This window comes from Schistocerca piceifrons, chromosome X (genome assembly GCF_021461385.2).
Source record: "Schistocerca piceifrons isolate TAMUIC-IGC-003096 chromosome X, iqSchPice1.1, whole genome shotgun sequence".
NCBI lineage: Eukaryota > Metazoa > Arthropoda > Insecta > Orthoptera > Acrididae > Schistocerca > Schistocerca piceifrons.
In genome coordinates, this window is record NC_060149.1 from 281,908,053 (window position 1) to 281,934,731 (window position 26,679).

General features: G+C 41.5%; 1 protein-coding gene across 1 annotated transcript in view; it reads left to right on the forward strand.

The window, feature by feature from the left end:
• LOC124722311 (glutamate receptor ionotropic, kainate 2-like) overlaps positions 1–26,679 on the forward strand; it is a 593,330-nt gene that overhangs the window by 121,741 nt on the left and 444,910 nt on the right. Inside the window, exon 3 of the mRNA XM_047247491.1 lies at positions 12,752–12,939. Coding sequence (XP_047103447.1) covers positions 12,752–12,939 — 188 coding nt within the window. The remainder of the gene's footprint in view (positions 1–12,751; positions 12,940–26,679) is intronic.

A 26,679-nucleotide genomic window follows, 5' to 3' on the forward strand; every position in this document is an offset into this window, starting at 1 on the left:
TTTTAAGTTCCCAGTAAGCACTGCCAAGGCTGTACAGAGAACCAGAAGAACAGATTACTTCATAAGCAGCCGTGTATAAAATATTATGATGGCGCAAGTAGAGGAATGGAGGTAAAAGGAGCAGTTAACATTTTCCAGCATTCGCAGAAGGAGAGAGGTGTCAGATTTGGGAATTACTTAGGTGATGGAGACAGCAAGGCTTTCATTGCAGTACAAAACAGTAAGCCATATGATGTTCCTATATAAAACCTTGAGTGTGTAGGACATGTCAAGAAAAGGATGGGAACACGTCTGCATAACCTAAAAACGAAGTTGGGTAACACAAAACTGTCTGATGGTAAGTGAATAAAATGTGCTGGAAGACTAACGGACAAAGTAATAGATGAATTACACGAATATTATGGGAAGCCATTAGAGATAACTGTGACAATTTAGAAGGATGAAAAGAGCTGTGTGGAGCACTTTCTTTCATCGAATATCAACCGATGAAAAGCCATGTCATGTTTTGTGTCCGCCCCCACCAAACTCTTGGTGTAAATATAGGCAAGCTGAATTTTCTGACACCCTGCATGAATTTACACATAAACATTCTCTTCCTTTGGCAGTAATGGCGGTCATACAACCTATTTACAGAGATTTGGCAAATCCTAGGCTACTAAAGAAGTGTTTACATTGGAAGACCCAGAATGTGAATGAGTCCTTCAATAATGGTGTGTGTGCCGTGTGCCTAAAAATGTATTTGTTAGCCTTATGACTCTAAAGTTAGCAGTATCTGATGCTGTAATAACTTTTAATGGTGGGAACTATTAAAGACATAAGGTTCTGGAGAAGTTAGGGGTAAGATTTGGACAGAACACAGCTAAAGGAATGCGGGAACTGGATGAGCTTCCTGTACGTGAAGCAGAGTTAGACACATACTATGGGCCAGGGCAATTCAATTGCATAAAAGACACAGAAATGTAAGTCTGTATAAGAATTTGTAACAAAAAAGGGTTTTATACCTCAATGTCTCTGAACTACATTTTTTGCAATAAATGACCCGTTTTCCAAAAAAGTACTGATGGTAGAGACATTAAATTTTCACAGCATGCAAAGTGTGAGATTCAACACATATGGAACTAGAACAATTAAAATATTCTGAGTTGTTTTGTTTTTATGTTTATTTATTTACAAAATTCTGTCAAAAAATTTAGTGTTTGAAAAAAAAAGATAACACGCCCCACAATACAATTTTAGCAATAATTCTAGTTCAGTGTATCTAGAAAGGTGCGTTCAATAGTTATAGAAAATTGTAAGTTAGTGTCTTAAAACGTTTCCAGGATAATGGGTCACAAAATTTGATAATTTCAGATTGGCGGCATAGGACATACAATGTCCCCTTAAGCAGTGTAGGGCACGTCACTTGGAATCAGAGCCCGAGAGAGGCCACGCTTAGCGACAGAGGCGGCAGCAGGCGGCGATTATCTTGGGAAGGCCTCAAGCAGTCTTATAGTATCCGACGCAAGGTGCGATGGTATAAATTTCTTATGGCATTCACGGTTGGAAATGCTGTAGTTTTGTTGTGGTAGTGCGTGCAGATTTCATAGCCTGCGGAATCCAGCGGACCGAGATGTGTTTTTTAATGATCTAGAACACTCTCCCCAACCTATACATTCGCCTCTGTGCCCTGTCGCACAACGGATACACCAGCAGATACATCAGCGCCTTCATACCCGCCGTCTTCAGGGTGTGGCCATCGCAGAGTGACGCCACGATTGTTGTAGCTCCTTCACTAAAAACATGTATATTGAATTAACCAACCAGCAACTAGGTAACCACTCTCCGCCCAGGTTGATATTCTAACGGTATCTAACGTTATTGACTTAGTTCTCTCACCCACCGTAGTGGCCAACCACACCTTGCCATTACGGTACTGATGAAGTGTTTGGGACCAGTATGAGGCTAGACTAGCAGGGGACAGTGAGCTCATATGAAAAGAGCGATGCGAATGGTCTCAGGCTTGTTTGGTTGTTGGCAAGAGAATAGAGCAGAAACGTTGCAAATCTTGTCTGGTAGTTGCTAGAAGAGAAGTGCCATACGTCTCGAGAGTATATACTTAGAAACTTAAGAACCATCTTGCCAATATTCTTCAATCTTATACTGATACCGTAGAGGTCGTGGAAGATAAAATGACGCAAAAAACAGGTCGCATAGAGGCGTGAAAACAGTCATTCTTCCCAAGCTTCATCCACGAAATCGACTGGAAAAATTTTTAATGTATGGTAGAATAAATATTATTTTCTGCCACGCTCTACATAGTGAATCTCAGAGGTAGATGTAGACGTAGCTGACAGTCATAGTTAACAGGTAGTTTGTGGAGAGTAGTGATGTAACGCTGTTTCTTAACTTACATTAATTCTAGTCGTAGGTTGTGGGGTCGAGTTCTTGTCTTGCATGCAGCACTCCCCTGCCAGGAATTTTAAAATTAATGCACACTACGTTCCAAATTGAAAACTCATTCTGAAGATTAAATTTTATCTCTGTTTGGTGCAAACATAAACTGGAATAGTCACACGTTGAGTTGCGTGAGTGTTGACTCTTTTCCTATTCCTGTTGCCCAGTTCAATCATTGCTGACATGGCAGTTAATTTGCGTCAGTTCCTGTGGTTATCACTCAGCATATAGAAGAAACTGACCAGTATTTCATGAAGGAAAGAAGGTATGTTTTACGCTGATGTTGACGCAAACCAATGCACCCGCCTACATTCGTTACTAGCGTCGTTTCAATAGTTCAGGAACCGAGCCCAGTGGCGCAGCACATTAGGCAGGACTATGGTTCAGATCCGCGTCCGGCCGTCCAGACTTACGTTTTTCGTGACTTCCCTACATCGCTCCAGTCAAATGCTGGATGATTGCTTTATAAAGGTTTTCTTCTCCATCCTTGTAAATTTCCGCGCTTATGCTCCGTCTCTAATGACCTCAAAGCCGACTGTACGTTAAACCCTAATCTCTCACCTTCTTTCCATTAGTTCAGAAGCCGGCCACCAAAATCCAGTGATCCACTGAAAGGACAACGTCGGTGAGGTGAAGCCTAAAGACGCCTTAAATAACGAAAACCATCACACCTCACCTTTCTGGGTTACAACCAAAGTGCAGTCGCTGTAATAGTGCACATACCACACTGATCAGCCAGAATATTATGACCACCTACCTAATAGCCGGTAAGTCCACCTTTGACACGTATAACAGCGGCGACGCGTAGTGGCATGGAAGCTATGAGGCCTTGGTAGATCGCTGGAGGGAGTTGGCATCAAATATGTACACACAAGTCACCTAATCCCCCTGACTTGGCTCAAACCAAGTATTCCTACAACTTCCGTAAACCTAGATGGCTATATCTTTCTCAGGCACGACAGATGCAACAGACGAGGGGGCGGAGTAGGGGCGTACATACGCTCTGATTTGTCACATACAGTACTACACACATCCGACAACAATGTAGATAAACAAGTGGAATATATGTTCATAGAGATCAAATCACTTAACAGAAAGTGCTTAATATGTGTCCTTTACAAACCTCCTAAAGTAGGTGGGTTCGCCTGCTTCGAAACTGCCCTCTCTAGTCTCGAATCGTCATATGAACATGTAATTATAGCTGGTGACACCAACATTAATTTTTTGTGCAATAGTCCTTCCACTGGGAAATTTAAGAGGATGCTTTCTTCCTCAAATATGACGCTATTTCAACTGGCACCTACTCATCACACGACTACCAGTCACACTTTCATAGATATATTCGCAACGAAATCCCCGAACAGAATAATCCGCACCTCTCAAATATCTGCGCCTGGCATGTCTGCCCATGACATCATTTCCATGACGTATTCACTAGAATGCCCTAGAAAGAAACAAAAACTGTCTACATACCGAGACCTCAAACGCATAAATTTGCCTGAACTCGAAACTGAGGCACAAGAAATGGTTTGGGGGATGACCTCTACTCCCCTCATGGACATAAACGACAAACTCCACGATTTCACTAACAAAATTACTCAACTATATGACAAATATGCTCCAATAAAGACCAGAAAAGCAAAAAGGCAACCTGCACCTTGGCTGACTGATGAACTAAAACAGCTCATGAATCGCAGAGATGCTGCACATCGAGCATACAAGATACACCCTACACCTGAAAATCACGCTGTATACAAGCAGAAACGAAACAAAGTCAGTCAAGCGGTGAGAAACGCTAAGCTCAGACATGCCCGTACATTAGCTGACAATAGATGTAGACCACCTATCCTGTGGAAAAATCTCCGTAGTCTCGGTTTAGGCAAAATAAAAGTTGCAGAAAATCCCATGGTCCCAGCTGAAGAACTAAACCGATTCTTCACATTACCTGCAACCAAAATTGATTCGCAAAAAAAACAGAGAATCATTGATTACTTCATTGGGATGAACGACTGTAGCAAAGAAAAATTCTATCTACAGCACGTCACTTGCAGTACTGTCAAGAAAGCCATAATGCGGATCAGATCAGCATCTACTGGACATGATGGTATCACTATCCAGATGGTAAAACTTATTATTGACCAACTACTGCCCTCTATAACAGACATTTTCAACGATTCATTAATCACAAGTGTTTTCCCTGAGGCCTGGAAACTGGGACAAATTAAGCCACTGCCTAAAAAGGACATCGCCACAGCAGCCTCTGACTACCGCCCCATCTGCCTTCTTCCTGCACTATCAAAGGCCTTAGAATATATAGTTCATGACCAGCTCACCAACTACCTAACTACTAACAACCTATTAGACGAATACCAATCAGGTTTCCGTAAACATCGAAGCACAACATCCGCTCTGATAAAGGTGACAGATGACCTGAAACTTGCCATGGACAGACAAGAAGCGACTATCATTTGCTTCTTAGATTTCAGCAAAGCATTTGATACTGTCGACTTCGACATCTTACTAGCCAAACTTAGCGGTCTAAATTTCTCACCAAGCGCAGTGCAATGGTTTCGCTCATACATGACGTCTCGTCAGCAACGCGTCCTGTCTGGGGATATAAAATCACAATGGCGGCAGGTAGTGTCAGGCGTTCCCCAAGGCTCAGTATTAGGTCCTATACTCTTCTCTCTTTATGTCAATGATGTGTCATCGGTCCTGACCTATTGCAAATACCATATGTATGCTGATGACCTTCAGTTATATCTAAGTGCGAAACCAAGCAATCTCAAGAAAGCTATTGAAAATTTCAATACTGACCTAGACGCACTGTCAAAATGGGCACAGGACATAGGTCTAAAACTAAACCCATCTAAAACCCAAGCGGTACTTGTTGGTCACTCTAAGTTCATTAGCCCAAAACATCGGGAATCCGTACCACCTCTTATCCTAAATGGAACAATTATTAACTTCTCGCCCTCAGCAAAGAGTTTGGGAGTAATAATAGATGAAAATCTAAATTGGACAGAGCACGTAACTGCAGTGTGCAAAAAAGCATCAGCATCCCTTCATGTCCTACAAAAATATAAAAAACTCTTCCCTTTCGATCTGAAAAAGAAATTAGTACAAACGCTTATACTCCCAATCATTGACTACAGCGATATTATGCTACAAGGCCTCTCTCAGGAAAATTCCCGACGTCTAGAACTGGTCACGAATGCCTGCGTCCGATATATCTGTGACGTTCGACTTTTTGATCACATTTCACCAGCATATGCAAAATTGTCCTGGCTGCGTGCAGACAAACGCAGAGATTTCCATACACTCTGTCTCATCTACTGCCTTATAAATGTACACTGTCCCTCATATCTCTCCTCGTCCCTAACACTCATGTCGGAACAACATGACAGAAACACACGTTCCCATCATAATAAAATCCTCTCCGTTCCACTGCATCGCTCAGTCACCTTCTCCAAGTCCTTTACAGTAGCGGGAACCCGACTCTGGAATAACCTCCCTCGTTATGTTAGAGAACTTAAAAACATGACCGGCTTCAAAAAACAGTTAATGACGTATCTACTTAAGCAACAGTAATGCCTTTCTCTGTACACGAGTGCACTTCACCTCATTAGTTCCCTCTCTCCCCCTCCTTAAACCACCCTCACCCAAAACTCGCTATACTAGTAAACATCTACTTTACACACCAAAATATTAATGTACATCTGCACAAACCTTCATTACTATTGCGAATCTTTCTCATGTTTGTCATTATTATTTGATTTTTTTACTGTTATTATTATTGCTTTCACCATAATCTGTATGTATAGCACCTGATTTAAAAATACTGCCAGCATTTACTTTATTAGGTCTTAGTCATGTTTATCATTATTATTTGATTTTTTGTTTTACTGTTATTATTACTGGTTTTATCATAATCTGTATGTATAGCAACTGTTGTAAAAATACTTCCGCATTTACTTTATTAGGTCTTAGTCACTAGTCTTTATTCATATTATCATTAGAGTAAGCTAATTTTCTCATTTAAACTATGTTCATGATGTTACTCTGATGTGTGAAATGCTGCATGTGTGGAACACTGGTCCGATGTAAGAGAGGGCCTGATGGCCCTAATCTGATCAGGTTAAATAAGTAAATAAATAAATAAATAAATAAATAAATTCCGGGGAGGGGGACACGTTCGATCACATCAAAGATGTGCTCGTTCAGTCTGAGATCTGGCGATTTGGGAGGCTAGCACATCTATTGTAACTCGCCACCTTGTTCCTCGAACCACTCCATCACACTCTTAGCCGTGTGACATGGCGCATTATCTTGCTGAAAAACGCCACTGCCATCGGGAAACATGATTGTCATAAACGGGTGTACGTGGTCTGCAACCAATGTACGATACTCCCTGGCCGCCATGGTGCCTTGTACGAGCTCCACTGGACCCATAGATGCCCACGTGAGTGCTCCACAGAGAGTATTGAAGCCGCCGCCAACTTGTCTCCGTCCCGCAGTATGGGTGTCAAGCAGCTGTTCCCCTACAAGACGACGGATTCGAGTCCTTTTTTGGAATCAAAGGTATCGGGATTCATCAGACCATTCAATACTCTGCCACTGCGCCAACGTCCACTGCGGATGGTCACGTGCCCATTTCAGTCGTAATTGCTCAAAAATGGTTCAAATGGCTCTGAGCACTATCGGACTTAACATCTGAGGTCATCAGTCCCCTAGACTTAGAACTACTTAAACCTAACTAACCTGAGGACATCACACACATCCATGCCCGAGGCAGGATTCGAACGTGCGACTGTAGCAGCCGCGTGGTTCCGGACTGAAGCGCCTAGAACCGCTCGACCACAATGGCCGGCGCTCGATGTCACAATCGAGGCACTTGCTGTCATGCTCTGGCTCAGCTTTACGTCATGTCAGCAGCTCCAGGACCACGACCCGGCCGCTGGGACAATAACCAGCGTTGAAGACGTTTCGGCTGCAGTTGATGAGCACCTTATGTGACATTTTCAGCAACCAGACCTGTCGCGTCGTGTTAAAATCTAGCCGTCCGACCAGGCTAATCCTGGGTACAGCTGGACTTCGAATCGCAGTCTGCTCCGAAGCCGCCAACATTACTCCTCCATCTTGATGGGGCCGTCAGCCCGGTGGTACAGCCGCTGCTTAGATTTGCGAGGGTCGAATTAAGACCCTCTCTGTCCCGAGCCACTGGGGTCTGCCACTGTCAGGCGCCGCTCTCAAGCCATCGGTCTGGGGCTTCACACTGCGCAACACCGCCGACTATTGCTAGGCTGAAGGTCGTCCCGCTCTGCTCACAGTTACAAGAGCCAAGGCGCCGTCGCCTGACAGCATTACGGAGTAGCTTGGAATGTGCATCTAAATAAGGCCGCTCGCTGCACAGCTGCGTAGGCGAGAATTGCGCGTCTACGCCAGCCTGCCCCAGTGGAAGTCAGCGCTTGCTGCGCGATATCTATCTTCCGTGTGCGCGCCCTTGTTACGCCTGTCTAACAAGAAAGTCAATAAATTTTATCAACCACCACTGGCTGTCAACATCATCTGCACCTCCACCTACGTCCGCCAGAGAACCACGCGCCTACACGCTTTTACATCTTTGCAATGTGCTAAATATAGCCTTAAGATAAAGTTGAAAAATAAAGCTATTAAAATTTTATTGCGTGTAATACGTCGTATCATGGAGGGCTGCGTTAAACCAGTCTTCTGGTCGAAGACCGCGACAACAAACAACAATATCTCGAATACCTCCACTTCGCGTCTTCTTTAGTTTATCAATTGTGAAAATGTTGCAAAATCCTCACCATGTCTCTCTATCCATAATCTCTGCCGGCGATTTCTTCTCTTCTCTTGTGGTGTTAACTTGGTATCGGGTGCTTACAAAACTTTGAAGACCATACAACTTGTCATGCTGCTAAAACCACAGTAGCACTACACTGGCCTTGTGGTACTGACAGTTATTCTGATGGGAGATGCCATCGCCATCGGGGAAGACATCAAGCACGAAGGGATGTAGGAGGTCTGCAATAATTTTCACGTAGTACACAGCCGTCATGATTCCTTCGATTACCATCACAGGTCCCTTTGATACCCAAGCGAAAGTATCCCATAGCATAATGCGGCCCCACCGTCCAGCTTCCGTGCTGCGGTGCATGATTCGAGCAGCCGTTCGCCTGGATGGCGTCTCTGAACGCTATCGTCAACGTAGCGTAAAAATAAACCTGATTCATCCGACCAGGCACACGTTCCCATTGATCCACCATCCAGTCTCTATGATCCTGATCCAAATTTGAGTTGTAATTGATGATGTTGTGGGGTCAAAATGGGAACACACAGGTCGTTGCTGAACAGTGTGCTCCCAAACACTTGTGCCTGACCCAGCAATGTACTCTGGCGTCAGGTCGTGCGGACATCGCCACCTATCGTTCAGTATACAGTCTGTCATGAGACATCGAGATCGAGTGCCTTGTCTGCTCATGGTTTCATCATCCACTTCGCGTCTTGTTTAGTTTATCTATCGTGAATAATGTTGCAAAATCCTCACCATGTCTCTCTATCCATATCAGATGTTCACGACAATAGCACTTGAACAGCTGAACACATCCGAGAAGCTCAGTCCCAAGCGCCGGGACATAACATCTACGTCTACATGACTAACCTGCAACTCGTACATCAGTGCCTGGCCCAGGGTTCTTCGAACCATTTTCGGAATATTTCTCTACCGCTCCACACTCTAACAACGCGCGGAAAAAGTGAACGCTTAAAGCTATCTGTACGAGCTCTGATTTCTCTTATATTGTTGCGATGATCACTTTTCCCTATGCAGGCTGGTGACAATAAAATATTTTCACATTAAGAGGAATAAGTTGTTGTCTGATGTTTCGTCGAAAGCTCTCGTCATAACAAAAAGCGCCTCCGTTTTAATGAAGGCCATTCCAACTCGCTTTTCACATCTGTGCTCCACACTCCCCAGTTTAGCAACGATACAAAAAGAGCTACCCTTCTTTGAACGAATAAGTATAGTTTAGGTCGTCTGCTTAGCAGACCTGTTGCATATTCGAAGTGTTTTCCCAGTAGAACGTAGTCTTTGGTTTGCCTTCCCCATAACATTATCTTTGTTACCGTTCAAACTTAAAGTGTTCGTAGTTTTAGATATTTAATCGAATTGACAGCTTTTAAATTTGTGTGATGTATCGTGCAATCGAAATTTAACGGATTTCTTTTTGTACCCATGTGGATGACGTCACACTTTTACTTATTGAGAGACAGTTGCCACATTTTTCACCATTCAGATATTTTGTCTAAGTCATTTTGCGATTTGTTTTGATCTTCTGATGACTTTACTAGACGATAAATGATAGCATCATCTACAGATAATCTAAGAGGGCTGCTGAAATTGTCTCCTTCATCCTTTATGTAGCTTAGGAATAGCAAAGGACCTATAACACTTCTTTGGGGAGCGCGGGTATCACTTCTGTTTTACCCGATGATTTTCCGTCGATTACTACGTACTGTGACTTTTCTCAGAGGAAATCACGGATCCAGCCGCACAACTGAAGCCATACTTCAGACGCAAACAATTTGATTAGAAGTCTCTTGTGACGAATGGTGTCAAAAGCCTTCTGGAAATCTATAAATATGTAACCAATTAGAGGCCCCCAGTCGATAGCACTCATTACTTCTTGGGAATAAAGAGCTAGTTGAACCTCACAAGACGCATACTTCCTGTGTCCGTGCTGAATGTGTGTCAATAGATCGTTACCCTGAATTTAATGTTCGAATGCCATATATTTACCAAAATCCTACTGGAAATCTATGTTTCTGATATGGGTCTGCATTTCAACTGGGTACGCCTATTTCCTCTCTTGAGTATTGGTGTGACCTGTCGAACTTTCTGTTCTTTTGGTACAGATCTGTCATCTAGCGAGCGGTTGTATATGACTGCTAAGTATGGGGCTAGTGTATCAGCACACTCTGAAAGGAACGTTATTGGTATGATGTCTGAACCGGAAGACTTACCTGTATTAAGTGCTTTAAGCTGCTTCGCTACACCGAGGATATCTATTCGTACGTTACTTGTGTTGGTAGTTGCTCTCGATTCGAATTCTGGAATATTTGCTTCATCTTCTGTGCTGAAGGAAATTTGAAGACTTTTTAATAACTCCACTTTGTTGGCGCTATCATCAGTAACATCACCATTGTTATCGTGCAGTGAAAGTATTGATCGTATCCTGCCTTGGTGTACTTTACATACGACCTGAATCTCTTTGGATTTTCTCTCAGATTTCGAGGCAGAGTTTCATTGTGGAAGCTATTTAAAGCATCTCGCTTCGAAGTCCGCGCGAAATTTCGAAGTAAAATAAAACGTTTCCAGTCTTGGAGATTTTGTGTTCTTTTTTTGGTATGCTTTTTCCGTTGCTTCTGCAACACTGTTCTGACCTGTTTTGTGTACCATGGAGGATTAGCACCATCTTTATTAGTTTATTTGGTATAAATCTCTCAATTGCCTCAGACAATATTTCTCTGAATCCAAGCCACATCTTGTTTACACTTACATAATTAGTTGGGAAGGATTGGAAGCTGTCTCTTAGGAAAGTGTCAAACGTATTTTTCTCTTCTTTTTTTAACAGACATATTTTGCGTTTACTTCTGGTGGATTTGGTTATTGCGGTGGTCAGTCTCGCTGTAACGAACTTGTGGTCACTAATCCCTGTGTCTGTCATGAAGTTCCCTGTTTTCTAAGCAATATTTGTTGCGTCAAGTATGTTTTCGCAAACAGTTACATTTCTGATGGACTTCTGAATTAAATTCTCAAAATAATTTCGGAGAAGGTTTTTAGTACAATTTCCGATGATCTTTTACACCTACCACCGGCTCTTCGCCAACAAATGTCCCCTTTGTCAAAGTCGCTTATGTCAATCTATTTCCCTGTTTGCGGCGCGTATAGTCGCTCGAATGATACCCCATTCATCTCCATACTGCGTCACGTGGTATCAGTACTCCAAGCTAGTATCAAATCTCGCAATGGTTACTGGTCATAACGTTTTGGCCCATCAGTGTAAGTCAGCACGTATCTTTTGTAGTCATGACGCTCATATGGAATACTGCCACACACGCGCTTGCATATAATGAGTAAATCTGCTCTGATAGTTGTTACCGCCACGAGGCCATTCCCGCCACCCGCTGCTTTTACTGTTACGCGAAATTTACAGCCGACGTTCGATAATAACATGTGCTACGTACAGGCGGTGGCTAACCTATCCTATCTACGACGTTGTGTGAGATGTTGATGCTCAATGAAATAGTTTCAAACGTCGTTGAGGTTTATCATTGATCCTCTTGAAATTCTCATTGTCTACATAAAGTTTCAACTTTTTTCACTTATTAAAACATGACCTGCCTGATGTTTAGATAGGAACGTTGCCGAAGATTCCCCAAACATTAAAATGAACACAGATATATCAAACAAATATTTCTGAATGAACAATTATCAACTTTTAATCGTGGCGCACGATAACTAGAGTGCTACCGATAATCATTTTTCACGCTATGCACCTTCCTCATGCATATCAAAACGTAATAGATTTCCTACTCTTACCGTGGAGAACTAAAATTACTTTGCTGGATGACATGGTATCAAACTACCACAGACAGTGCGTTTAATGGCACATCGCAGACATTTGCTGCCACCCTAAACCAACAATATCACATTCCTGTTCATACTGGCACGCCGTCTGTGTGTTATGTCAACATACCATTCTCTAAAGTTTCTCCTTCTGATAATATACTCAATGAATTACTTTGTTCTTATCTAAATAAAAACAGATATATTGCCATTCTTATTCTTAATCACGCAATCGTACGTACCTCTAATCGCAAACAGAGGTATTTGTATATGTTACTTCACTTGTAATTCTTGTTGTAGTCTACATTAAGTTGAAATTCTCTGTAACTGTCTGCTGTATCAGCTTCACAGCCAAAGTATAGCAAACACTTCAAATTCCTGACTTTTAATTGTGAGTGCTTGACTTTTTAGAAGAGAAACGTATGTGAGGAGCGTTTGTACATTGTGGTCATTTCAGTCTCCACATACGTATATTCTTCATAACACAACATAACCTGTGAGCTATTTGTTCACTGGTGTTTATGTACCAATTCTGTCAATATTTCTCTTGTGTGCTGCCATCTCATTATTATATATTTCCATCATGTAATACTTTATGTTAAACAGGTGCTCTGATTCATGTCATGTTGGTCTTAGGCGGTTGATTTCACGTGTGTTGGTGTTGTGCAGTTTGCAGGCTGACGAGCACTGGGTTATCGGGCATTATCGGGCCTCCACACTCTGCATCCATGGACATCGTGCGTTCCATCTGCGACACACTGGAAATCCCGCAGATAGTAACCAACTGGGATCCCAGCCCAGCAGTGCCTCGAAATTATCAGATAAATCTTCATCCTGCAGCTCAGTTCATTTCCCAGGTAAGGAATGTTTGGATTTTTTCGTTTGTGCACGTCTTTTTAGATGATGTCTGCTAAAAGTTAAGCTCAATAAAAATATGGATAGATCGCTGAGTCAGATGAGAGCTGTCTACTAAGCCAAATTTAGTCTTCGTTAAACAGCGATGTCAGAATTCGCTATAAAAACATGACGTACCAAATTTTGAGTTAATGTACAATTATTTAAGATTGAAACTTAATGAATTCGTGGGATATCAAGAATATTGCACTGACATCAGATCGAAAAAGTCTGAAATGCTTTCAAACGGTAGTTATGCGTATTTATGTGATGCTATTAACAAGCTATAAGCTAGTTAAATCTAAATGTGATGCTGTTTACGCTCAAAACTGTGTACGAGTTGTCCATTAAATTTCGGGCATGCAGCCATGCAAATAAAATTTCCTCCACTGATATTTCGGCCGCATATCGTCCGGCCATCCTCAGAGTGAGGATACGCGGCCGAAATATCAGAGGAGGAAATTTTATTTGCGCGACTGCATGCCCCAAATTTAATGGACTATTCATTACGCCGCGAGAAGTTGAAAATGCACATGTGTACGAGTTTTTCGTTGTTTAATTCATGCATCTTCAGCTCGACACAAAAGTCATGTGTGATCTAGAAGGTACCGCCAGTCAGAGATAAAACAGTATATCTTACAGTGTATGTTTTTCTTTTTTTTTCTTTTTTACTCATGAAATACATACGTCGCGTTAATGCTTGTATTTCAGCGTTGCTAATAACTGGCACACTGTTTCATCCTGATTATAGACTTCTTATTCTTTTCTGTAGAGGATTATTAGTTTCGTCGGTTGATAATAATATTGAACGAAATTTCACTGGTTTTTTCTTTACTTTTTTTTTTTAGAAAAAGAAAAGCATTTAGAAATCGTTTGCGATATGTTAGCATACACTACAAACATTTCTACATTTTCTTAGTAATCGGTGGCTTCTGTGGACGTTACTTAATTTCTGTTCTATGTCATGATCGATACACATTGGTTAAGTGTAAAAGCAGTGTGGCAACTTACTATCGTTCACGTGTCATGTTCCCAACACGTATGAATTCGCAGTTGCCCGCCCATCGATGTTTAAGGGGATAGCAATACATGGGAATAGAAAATTGACCTGCTGCCTGCGAGAAAACATGATCGAAAATGCTTAGCTACCGACAAGGAGACTTAATTACGCACATACATCTAAAACATTATCTTTGGTTAGTTGTTTTTCAGTTTGTCTGTGACTTACCTGCTTATGAGGGATATTCCAAATGTAAATTCCAACATGACGAAATAGAAAATAAACAAATTAGCAATAAACTATGTTTATTGTAAATTCTAGATGTCACCTTCCACCGCTCGTTCATTTGCTGCAACATAGTCATAACTCAAAAAAACATGATTTTCGATTTAGTACAGTGCAATGGCAATGAAGTTAACTTTTATGTGGTAGAGTGTCATATCTGAGCTTTTAAGATTAATCACAGGATAGTGGTAATATTCTTTTGCCCAAACTACGTTTCCTCCGGGGTATTAGTTGCAACAGTGTATTATCCCAGTAGTGAGTCAGCTGTTTTGCGTAACATGTCGTTAAGTTCTCTAAAACAGTGACATGTTTCGTGCTGCGACTGTATTACTAAAAGATAAGTGCGCTTTATATCTTTTTCTTCATTACACGCAATCTCATATTTAAAGATACAGCGTTGAGCATGAAAGACCAGGAATGAGTAACGTTTGACTTATTTAATATTAGGTGTTCTTGCAGAAAATAATCTTTGTCATTGAGGCCATATTTTGTTTTAATACGTTGTTATAACTATCAAGCATTCGTTTCTTAATCATTAGTTTTAGAAGTATGTGTTGTTACGACGTTCTTGCACTAAGTAGTTTTTAGTATTCATGTTTTACTTTGAATGATTTATATTTACGTCCGTATTGTTCTGATAACTTACTGAAATTTAATACTTAATAAGCAGCAAATTGACTTGGGAAAATTTTTATGGATGAGTGAGATACTTTACATGATATTCCAGTCGGAGAACTATGCAATCAAGTACTCAAGGAACCAAAATGGTGCTAATGACTCTCAAGAATCAAGTACTAAATGTGGCAGAATGGCAAATAAAACGTACCTCATCAGCTTCTTCTGTAGAACTGAATACCAATTTGGCGCTTCGGAAAGGTCCTTCAGAAGGATGTGGTATCTTATTGTCTGCTTCATTATTTTACAAAATTATATCCCACGTCATTACATCTAGTAACAACGAGTTCTGTAATCTAATACAACATTGTTAATTTTTAAGGGATGGTATTAGCTGCTGCCACCAAATAAGTTACGAGCATGGAGGTTGAGAGTAATACTGCAAGAAGTTCAACTGTTGTTTCGAGATCAGATTCACGATCAAGTTTACGTTTATTTACCAAAGAAGATGACGATGTAATTGATGCCACGTTTGTACCACACAACGTTATCATGAGAACAACATTGATGGTGATGTTAATTCGAACAGAGGTAACTGCTAATATCGCCGAAGTCGTAACTCCGATGATCTTATCGAGTCTACTAAACAAATGAGTGAAGCACAAAGAAAATGAGAATTTCAGGATAAGGAAAGTAAATAACAAGTTAAGAAACAGTGGAAAGGCATACGAAATGCACACCATGGACGAGAAATTCCGAAATGAGAGGGAAATGAAACCTCTGTGTAAGGAAAAGTGTAAGTTGAAATGATCTGCAAAGTTTACAGGATGAAACGGATGCAAATTTTTACTTCCGATTGGGCGTTGGGTAATGTACAGAAACAAAGACTACATTTTATTTACAATAATACGGAACCCATTCAACCGAAATATCAATATGTGTGTGTTGGTGGTACAAACAAGAGAAGAGTAATAATAACGCCTTCTATTTCCGACTGAATGATCAGGAAGCACGAATATGCAAATTGATTTTTAAAAACACATTAAATATAAACGATCGCCCTATTCGAATGATACTGGAGAAACGAAACAAGGTAGGAACTATAGTACAGGAGGGGAATCACTGAGGGAAACATGGCAACCAAAACGAAGTTGGAGATTTGAAGAGAGTTGTTGAAAACTTAATCGATAAAATCCCAAGAATCGGAAGTCATTGTACCCGTGACAGCATCAGTAAACATTTTTTTGACGAAGGCAAAATGATTGAGGACATTCACAAAGACCACATGGCTGTAAAAAAAACACTGTTTACTTATTGTTTTATCAGAGGTTTCCAGAAGATTTTAACATTTCATTCTTTACGCCCAAAAAATAATTACGTGAAACGTGCTGTTCCTACGATAATGCTGATGGAGAAGAGAAAGGAATGTTATGATCAGCACTTACTAGAGAAAGAATTGTGTTGAAAGTACAAGAAGCATGATAAGGACGAACTCACTGCTGAAGTGACAGTGTACGACTTACAAGCGGTTATGTAAATTCCCAAGGGCGACGTCTCAATTTTTCTATATTATAGGTTTAAATTAATGTATTTCATTTTACAATTTACGAGCTCAAAAGTAACGAATGTGTATGGTTTGTTTGGGATGAATGCGATGGACGTAGCGGGATGAACAAATTGGGTTCCTGCGCTCTTCGGTTTTTGAATGGAAGAGCTGCTTCGGGTGACCAAGACTTGGTTTTTTATTCGGATAACTGTGCAGTCCAGCAAAAGAATAATTTCATGCTCGCTCTGCACCTCTACGCTGTATCTTATCTCAGCATTAAAAAACATAACCCATAAATATCTCATCAAAGGCCACGCGCAAAATCAGGGATGTTCTGAGCGCCCAAGTGAAACGACAGCTGAATGGTGGCCCACTGTACATGCCGGATTCATTCACTGCAGTAATACGTTCGTCTAAGATTACTGGAAAATCCTTCAATGTTACAGAACTGTGCTTTGAAGATATTTTTGATATTAATGCCTTAGCAACTGAAATGGGGCTTCTGAATATGTCACAGGTAAAAACAGTTAGTGAAAATTCTCCAAGTGGAACGTGTGTCACCAACTTCCGTTTTTTTTTAAAAAAAAAGTCTTATAAGGATGAAACCTATAATGTGACAAACAATATCACAGAGAGAAAAAGAAGAAGGATAATATTTCTCTGACAGAGTTTTTAACACAAATCTCCAATGGAGAACAACAAGAAACACGACCTGCTTCATTTAATCCAGAAAACCACATCCCTAAATTTTATAAACTATTCTAAGAGCAACTGTAGTCTCTATTGTCTGTTTTTCGATTAATTTTTTGTAAGTTTGAATCCTGCCTCGGGCATGGATGTGTGTGATGTCCTTAGGTTAGTTAGGTTTAAGTAGTTCTAAGTTCTAGGGGACTGATGACCTCAGATGTTAAGTCCCATAGTGCTCAGAGCCATTTGAACCATTTTTTTTAAGGATTATTATTTCGTTTTCTTGGATATAACCGGTGTCTGTTCTTATTTTCAATTCCTGGAAAAATAATACTCTCACAAGTGGAAACTTGTGATGGACATTGGATAATCATTCTTTTTGGCATCAACAGTAACATCACAGTTCCACTTGCCCCCCTTATAACAGCCGTGTACCGCAAGTCTCTAGAGGAACGGAGGGTTCCAAATGATTGGAAAAGAGCACAGATAGTCCCAGTCTTCAAGAAGGGTCGTCGAGCAGATGCGCAAAACTATAGACCTATATCTCTTACGTCGATCTCTTGTAGAATTTTAGAACATGTTTTTTGCTCGCGTATCATGTCATTTCTGGAAACCCAGAATCTACTATGTAGGAATCAACATGGATTCCGGAAACAGCGATCGTGTGAGACCCAACTCGCATTATTTGTTCATGAGACCCAGAAAATATTAGATACAGGCTCCCAGGTAGATGCTATTTTTCTTGACTTCCGGAAGGCGTTCGATACAGTTCCGCACTGTCGCCTGATAAACAAAGTAAGAGCCTACGGAATATCAGACCAGCTGTGTGGCTGGATTGAAGAGTTTTTAGCAAACAGAACACAGCATGTTGTTATCAATGGAGAGACGTCTACAGACGTTAAAGTAACCTCTGGCGTGACACAGGGGAGTGTTATGGGACCATTGCTTTTCACAATATATATAAATGACTTAGTAGATAGTGTCGGAAGTTCCATGCGGCTTTTCGCGGATGATGCTGTAGTATACAGAGAAGTTGCAGCATTAGAAAATTGTAGCGAAATGCAGGAAGATCTGCAGCGGATAGGCACTTGGTGCAGGGAGTGGCAACTGACCCTTAACATAGACAAATGTAATGTATTGCGAATATATAGAAAGAAGGATCCTTTATTGTATGATTATATGATAGCGGAACAAACACTGGTAGCAGTTACTTCTGTAAAATATCTGGGAGTATGCGTGCGGAACGATTTGAAGTGGAATGATCATATAAAATTAATTGTTGGTAAGGCGGGTACCAGGTTGAGATTCATTGGGAGAGTGCTTAGAAAATGTAGTCCATCAACAAAGGAAGTGGCTTACAAAACACTCGTTCGACCTATACTTGAGTATTGCTCATCAGTGTGGGATCCGTACCAGATCGGTCTGACGGAGGAGATAGAGAAGATCCAAAGAAGAGCGGCGCGTTTCGTCACAGGGTTATTTGGTAACCGTGATAGCGTTACGGAGATGTTTAATAAACTCAAGTGGCAGACTCTGCAAGAGAGGCGCTCTGCATCGCGGTGTAGCTTGCTCGCCAGGTTTCGAGAGGGTGCGTTTCTGGATGAGGTATCGAATATATTGCTTCCCCCTACTTATACCTCCCGAGGAGATCACGAATGTAAAATTAGAGAGATTAGAGCGCGCACGGAGGCTTTCAGACAGTCGTTCTTCCCGCGAACCATACGCGACTGGAACAAGAAAGGGAGGTAATGACAGTGGCACGTAAAGTGCCCTCCGCCACACACCGTTGGGTGGCTTGCGGAGTATCAATGTAGATGTAGATGTAGATGTCAACCTACAAAACTTATTTTAGCAGAAACAACGCCATAAGAGAAGGGCGATAATTCTGATGAGTTACAAGAAATTATGTACTACGAATTTCAGTCAGTAATTCAAGTCCACGTCATAACCAAATCTTACTTGATTAAACTGTGGCAATTTGTTAGTTTGATATTACATTTTCCAAAAATTACAACAACTTTGAAACTTCAAACACATCTCCTGAAAAATCATGATTTTTTTTTAGGTATGACTTAGTTGCAGGAAGTGGGTGTACTACTTAACACAACTGCCTGCAATGTGAGACACTTATCAGACGTCACACCAGTTTTGACGAAGCTCATCATGGAAATTTGCATGTGTCGATGACAGCGATAGGTGATTACTTTACTTTTTTTTCTTTCTTCTGTGAACTTGAATTCTAATGTTGTCAGGTTCTCTGTAATCACGACATTGCTACTTTGTATCAAATGCCTCGTCATTTGAAATGATCTCGCCAGTTCTTCAGCATCTCAACCATCTTCACGTTCTGAAACATAGATTCGGACCCATTGAGGATCCATTGCTATAATCACTATCTCATCCCCGTAATCTCCACGGATCTGCATATAATGTTTCACGTGTTCAAAAAACGAATTACTTCCAGACTCCCACAAAATTGGCCGTTTCGAGTTATCCACATCTGTAAACATATTTCAGTAGTCATATACTTGTAGAGTATATAATTAAACGCAGATTGTGTACTTTGTAACCAAAATGACAAATCTAGGGTGCACATATTCGAGATGACAGCTACACTGTTTCGTTGTTAGGATTAATAAATGAATCGGTGACGAAACATAGTTCCTGGTTAACTTTTATCTGTCTCCTATATTAACACGATCTGGTAAGTGTTCCAGATGAATGAGAAATATTCAAGAATCGGTAAGCCATTTCTTTGATGCTGTGTGCCTTTCATTAGCTTAGTAGACTCCGTTTCACCCTGAGAGTTTAGTAATGATTCTGAATTTATTAGTCAGGATAATCACTGACAAATACTACGTATCTTATTATTAGTCTGTACGCATATGTTTGTCTTATAAACAACCTAGAAGATACGTCTTCCAAATTGCATTGAATACCAACCGAAGGAAAAATGTAAACAAAACTTATAAATTATGTTAATAGCTTACAGGTACAGTCTCTGCAAAATTTTTATGATTATTCTGGATTATATCTTGTACTGTGGTGAAGTTGTAGCGAGCTTTATAAGTCACTATTCTTCCTGTTTTCATCAAACCGTTATCATCTTTCACATTCACTATCAACCACACGTCATGTACGACGACTATACCAGTGTGCAGTAAGTAACCGGTTCAAAATCCTATTGCCAAAGATATCGATTACCGTCCAGGTTGAGAAGTGCCCAGATCGTTAAATCTAATTTAGGTTTGTGCTCTCTGTTATAAATACCGCAGTTTATGATTACACGATCGGGAATTTTCTCTTTTCTGCAAGGCTATAGTCACATCTGATAGAGTTTCATACGCTGTACATACGCGAGATAAGGTGCATGTTCCTGCTAGGTAGTACGCCTTGCTCAACTGGCTTTGACATGGTCCATTCTTATTCACTACCTGAGATTGGTGAATACTGAGCATACTGCTCCACTGGTACATGGGCGTCACATTGGATGATGTTGTGAAAGCTACATAATATTTCAACGAGAGAGCTTCTCACCATCTTCAAGTGCATAATGACGTGCTGTTCTTTTTTTTTTTTTAATTTTTTGCCGCGCTGGATTAGCCGAGCGGTCTAGGCGCTGCAGTCATGGACTGTGCGGCTGGTCCCGGCGGAGGTTCGAGTCCTCCCTCGGGTATGGGTGTGTGTGTTTGTCCTTAGGATAATTTAGGTTAAGTAGTGTGTAAACTTAGAGACTGATGACCTTAGCAGTTTAGTCCCATAAGATTTCACACACATTTGAACATTTTTTAAAAAAAATTATTTTTATTTTTTAAAACCTCATCGCTTCTTCAGCGTTCTTCTCTTCTCGGTGACAAGTTAAGGTTTAGTTTTCACCACTTTATTTATCGCACTTGGGGAGGACTTGTAAGGGCCACAGATCCTTAAGTCTCACCTCGGAGGGTTTGTTTCATTATTTCTAGTGTCACATTTCTAATTTCACTATCAGCTAATGTCTTGGTTACTCTACACCGATACCAGGGTTCTGCTCTCGTAATACCTACTTCCCGGACGTGCCATATGACGTGTCTGAGTTAGTCTAATTTCCTATGAGTTTTTGTGGACCTGAGTTTGAAAATTACTACAGTAGGTTCCATACTGAGCTGCTCATCCAGTGTCTGGATGCGCCTGTATCGTGAAGCTCTAAGTATCCACCGGAAGACTTTATTTTGTAATACTTGGATATGCTGTATTTGGATTTTCGTAGCGAGGCCCCATGTTGTGTTCCCACAAAGGATTGTTGATAGTACAGTTGCCTTGTAAAGTCTAGCTTTTATGAAGATGTTGATTCCCTATTGCAGAATAGTGGCATCAGTTCCCTCACCATGCCAGAAGCTTTAATTGTTAGGTCTTGCATGTCTCTATGAAAATAAAAAATGGTGTCCACTCAGTGTGACTGCCAAATACGAGTGCTATTCGGAAAGTTAGGAACGATCGGTCGCGAAATGGAAGCCACTGTGAAAATCTGACGATGCTTTTCACAGACGTTTTGGGCAGTGTGTCTAATATGCCCAATGATCGCATCAAGACGCTCTTTTCAGTTGTGAGCGCACTGTGAGCGAGTAAAGGTGCCCAGAACAACAATGTCTCCCGCCAAGTAGTAGGGCCAGCTGAGAGGCTTCGCCTTATTGAATGCAGCCCACCTAACACAACTGCCACACACTTCCTTTTTCATGGCAACTCTCAGCCGCACTCTGCAGGGGCAGTGAAGACACTCCTGCAGCCTTTTCGATGGCAAGTGTTCGATCACCCACAACACAGCCCTAATTGGCTCGTCCTAAGTATCATCTCTGTTCACATGAAACGCTGGATACGAAGACAACACTTGGGCGCAGGCTACGCGCTATAGACCAGCGTAGAGAATTATCGGAAAGCACAGGCGGCTGCCTTCTATGACGGTGGTGTTGGATATTTGGTATAACGCTCTGACAAATGTCTAAGTCGGAGCGGCGACTACGTAGAGAAGTGCCTGGAAGCTGTAGCTAAATGTGCAAATAAAACAGTTTTTATTTTAACTGTGGTTTCCTTCTCGCGACCGATCGTTCCTTACTTTCTGAACAACTCTCGTACTTCACAGTTGAGTTCCATGTTATCTCTTGTCCTTGGACAATAAGGTTCCTGTCTAGATGTGGACGTTTTTTGCTAAATTATATTGCCGTTATTTTGTCCGAGTTAATTTTGATCTTGTTATGTCTGCACCACTTCGTGGTGAGGTTCACTTGCGTCTGTAGTCTTCTGATGCTGGGGTTATGTTGGCGTCCACTCGTATAGTACATCAGCGAAATGTACCAGTTGATCGTCTGCAATCGTTGGCATGTCGTTGGCGTTGATTGTAAATAAGAGTGATGACGAGATGGAACCTTGAGGAATTCCGACCTCTACGACTTTGATTTCCGATCTGTCTGCAATCGCATTTTTCTGTTGGAGAGAGAGCTCACTGTAAGTTTAATATACGCTACTCAGAAGAATTGGGGGAACACGTGTATCAACCTCCGGTACATTAGAATAAATTTAATACGGGCTTATTGGATAGCCGGAGATCTACACTTTCAAGCTGTGCAACAACTGAAGTCATTCACCACCTATCGGCTGTGTTAAGCACCAAAGTATCAAGTGAACCCTCAGAAGAAAGTGAGTAGCGGAAGTTGTCATTTATGGATGTTGTGTTCAACCAACCACATGCAACGCGACCTCTTAACCAGTGCAAGTTGCAAGGGAAAAAAATATGTTTCAAATGACTCTAAGCGCTATGGGAGTTAACATCTGAGGTTATCAGTCCCCTAGACTTAGAAGTACTTAAACCTGGCTAACTTAAGAACATCACACACATCCATGCCCGAGGCAGAATTCGAACCTGCGACCGTAGCAGCCGCGTGGTTCCGGACTGAAGCGCCTAGAACCGCTCGGTCACCGCGGCCGGCTTGCAAGGGATTCTGGCTGATTCAATAAGGATGAACTTTCAATCGTGTTGCTGCAGATACCAAAGCCTCTCCATCTGTCATCCACAGGTTGATTACACGCTACTGGGATACAGGTCAGTTAACATGGAAAGTTGGACAAGGCCAATGACGCATTACAAACCAACGTGAAGTCCGATATGTGGACGTCTCATCGCTGCGGCGTTGTACGGCTCCTACCGAATCACTGCAAGACGATCTCAGAAGGACCACTGGAGCTGCTGTGTCCGATCAGACTGTAAGGAACAGGTTATTAGAAAGGTCCTTACGACCCAGAACCCCACTTGTCACGATAATATCTAGCAGCTCACCTTCAGTGTTGTCCTTCCCATGTCAACTGACAACTTCGTCACTGGTGAAATATGTCATTCACAGGCAAGTGCAGAAGTCCTCTGACGCAAAGCGACGGCCGTATTCGCGTGTGGAGACACCGTGGTGAGCAGTACCTGCCAAATTCTATCCAGTAAATCGAAAGATTGGGCTAAGGTTCTGTGATGGCCGGTGAGACATCTTTGTTGACAGCCGTACGGATTTTGTCGTTGTATATGATCGCCTTACGCCAGGGAGTGCATGGAACTGATCCTGTTGGACCACGTGGTCTCTGCTGCGTAAGGTGGTGGTCCTGAATTCTTCCCATGCACGATAATGCCAGATCGCGTGTGGCGGGCGTCACCAGGGAGGTCTTGCGAAGCCTGGTAATTGAAGTAATGGAATAGCCAACGGTGATTCTCGACGTAAGCCCCGTCGAACATATGTGGAACGCGCTTGACAGCCGTGTTCGTTCCACCACAGAATCTGCAAGAACTCTTAAGAGCTCTCACTGAACAATGGAAATGGATACCAGAGGGTGACCTCCTTAAACTTACACGGAGCATGCCACGTAGGTGTCAGGTGGTAATAAACGCTCACGGAGGACATACACATTACTGAAGCTCTCGAAGTTCAATGAAAAGCACACAGTTTGACGGGATGAATGATTTTTTCCACTTTGTTTTTGATACCTGTAGGTCGTTTAAGTTGTTGTTATGTAAATGAACTAGGATTTAATGATGTATTATTGCGTATTTAATTTGTTGTAGATAAAAGTATAACGTGGTAACGTACCCAGTCCTCATTTATTGCTCAGTGAAGTATGGCAGACACCTAAAGTCATGTTCCCCTGATTCTTTTGAGCAATGTAGTTGTCTGGCATCGTTGTTTGATCTCTCATTTTTCGTAAGATGTTCTCACGCCAGACCTTATCGTAGGCCTTTTCCACATCCAGAAGAACCGCAGCGGTCGAGGTTGTCATATTGAAATTCTTCGTGACATTTTCCGTAATTCTCAATACTTGGAACTCTGGCGAAATCTTCCGCTGAAACTCATATTTCTGTAGACGGATCGTCTCATCTTCAATTAAAATGTCTTGTAATCTATCCGTAATGATCCTTTCGGAAGTTTTCCTAGGACTGTTCAGAAAACTAATCTGTCTGACTGGTAGGTTGAGTTAAGTTCTTACTTGGTTTTGGAATTGGAATGACGTGTGCCAACTGCCATTTTTCCGGGAAATAGCAGTTGTGCATGCTGCTGTTGTAAATTATAGTCAATAGGACGAGTGGTTTTCTCGGTTGTTCCTTGATTGTTCATTTGTTGTTGCATCCGGCACAGTTGCTCTATTGTTCCTAAGATTCTTTAACTTGGTCTTCACTTCCCTGGATGTTGTTATAAGAGGTGCGTTCCTGGTCTTTCGTACGGCTGTCTGTTGCGCTGTTTGATTAGTTGCTATTTTGCACTCAGTTTCGCGGATGTCGAGGTCTTCTTGCATTAGTCGAGTTTGAATTTCGGAAGTCTTAGCAAAGGCTTGTGCTTGGTCGAAAGGGTCGTTTGTAAGTCTGTTTCCAGTCTCCGGAGGGTGTTTCAAGTTTTTCTTCTTCTCAGTCTTCTGATCAGTTGCCACTCATCTCTGGTTTGTAGCAGATAGTTCGACGCTTTGTCCTGCCATTGCTGTGTTTCCATTTTGCGACAGTACCTAACGGTTACTGCTAGAGTAGTTGCTCTTCCAAACGGCATCCCGTAAGAGCAAACCCGTTCTGCCTTTAAAAGTGGTTACTCGCACTTTAGGTTCTTGGGCTAAGCACGGCTCTGTTTAAAAAGAATAGACATGATCTGATTCAACTTGACTACTTACCCGACTAAACTAATGCTTTAAAACAATATGTAAATAAACAAATGTTGTAAACGTTCGGTCAGCTCAGCTCACTCACAATAACTACAAATAAAGGTTTGCCCCGAAATAAATAAGCCACAATTTTCGCGCTTGTGCGCTCACGATAAATGACCACAGATTATCGCTAAATATGGTTTAAACAATTATTTAGGCCTGCTTGTCAGAAGCGTTTTTGGCACTCTTTTACAAAGGTGGTGTCAGGTAACATATTCCAACAGTCGTTTCCGTATTTCACGATGCAATATATTTAAGTTCCGTCTGTCATTGGGGGCTAGAAATAGTTGCCACCTCTTCCAGGTTTAATTTTTCTGGTACTTGAGTTCCTGTAATAATGAAGGTAATGCCTCTTGTCGCAATCTGTTGTGTATAATTGTAGTACTGGCCTCCGTGGTTGTCTTTATTACCTTTTTGGTACTGTAGTCATTAATTGTATCTACGTCTTCCTTAGTTGTGATTTTTAAAGTTGGTCTGACGTTGTTGTTCATACATCTACCGAAACTTTTCCAATCGGTATCAGTTGTCTTCCAACGCTGTGGGTGTTTTATAGCTCTTTTGAATTATCCAATTACTTGGTGGTGATCAGAAGTAAGGTCCACCGCCGTCAACAGCTCGGGGTCACCGTTTATGCCCTTAACGGGGAACGACAGAGTGACGTACGAAAATACGGCGCAGATTCAGAATTCTTTTCTGCGTACTGGAATCTAGTAGACAGATGGGGTTTACTGCAATGAATAAAGCGAGCATTGAAGTTTTTATTTGTATTTTTTATTGAAAAACATTAATATGGGGTTATCTGAAACATGAAAGTAACATATCACCATGGTCCATACAAACTTAATTTTAGTTCAACGTAAGGATCTGCACAAAAAAAGGAAAAAAGGCGAAATTATAAATATTTAAAAAATGGCCGTTTTTTGGCCCCTCAATTTTGGCAGAAAAAGATTACTAAATATCAACATAAAAAAATCGGGTACGATGAACTGAAGGGACTTCAGTTTACTCCAAGGGACGCCATTGTAGCTTGGGCGACGACAACCACGTCTGAAAACATGGTTTTCAGAAAAACGCGTTCAAAGCTTGACAAGCATTTATCATATAAAAAAAGGGACAAAGCTTGAAATTTACGGTATATCATCGATGACTGGTCCATAATAACTATCATAATAACTATCGCCCCTACTTTCTGCTACTTTGACCTGATACGCCCTCATTTTCGTCGTCGAAGCCCTTTTCGTCTCTGAGCGCATCGCCACTGGAGTTTCTATCTTCACCCAGTAGTTCCCTCTTAAGTATCGCTACGTCCAGTACATCAGGTCGATAGTCAGTTTGTATGGGGCTATGGGTAGGCTCGAGAGGTACGTTGAGGTC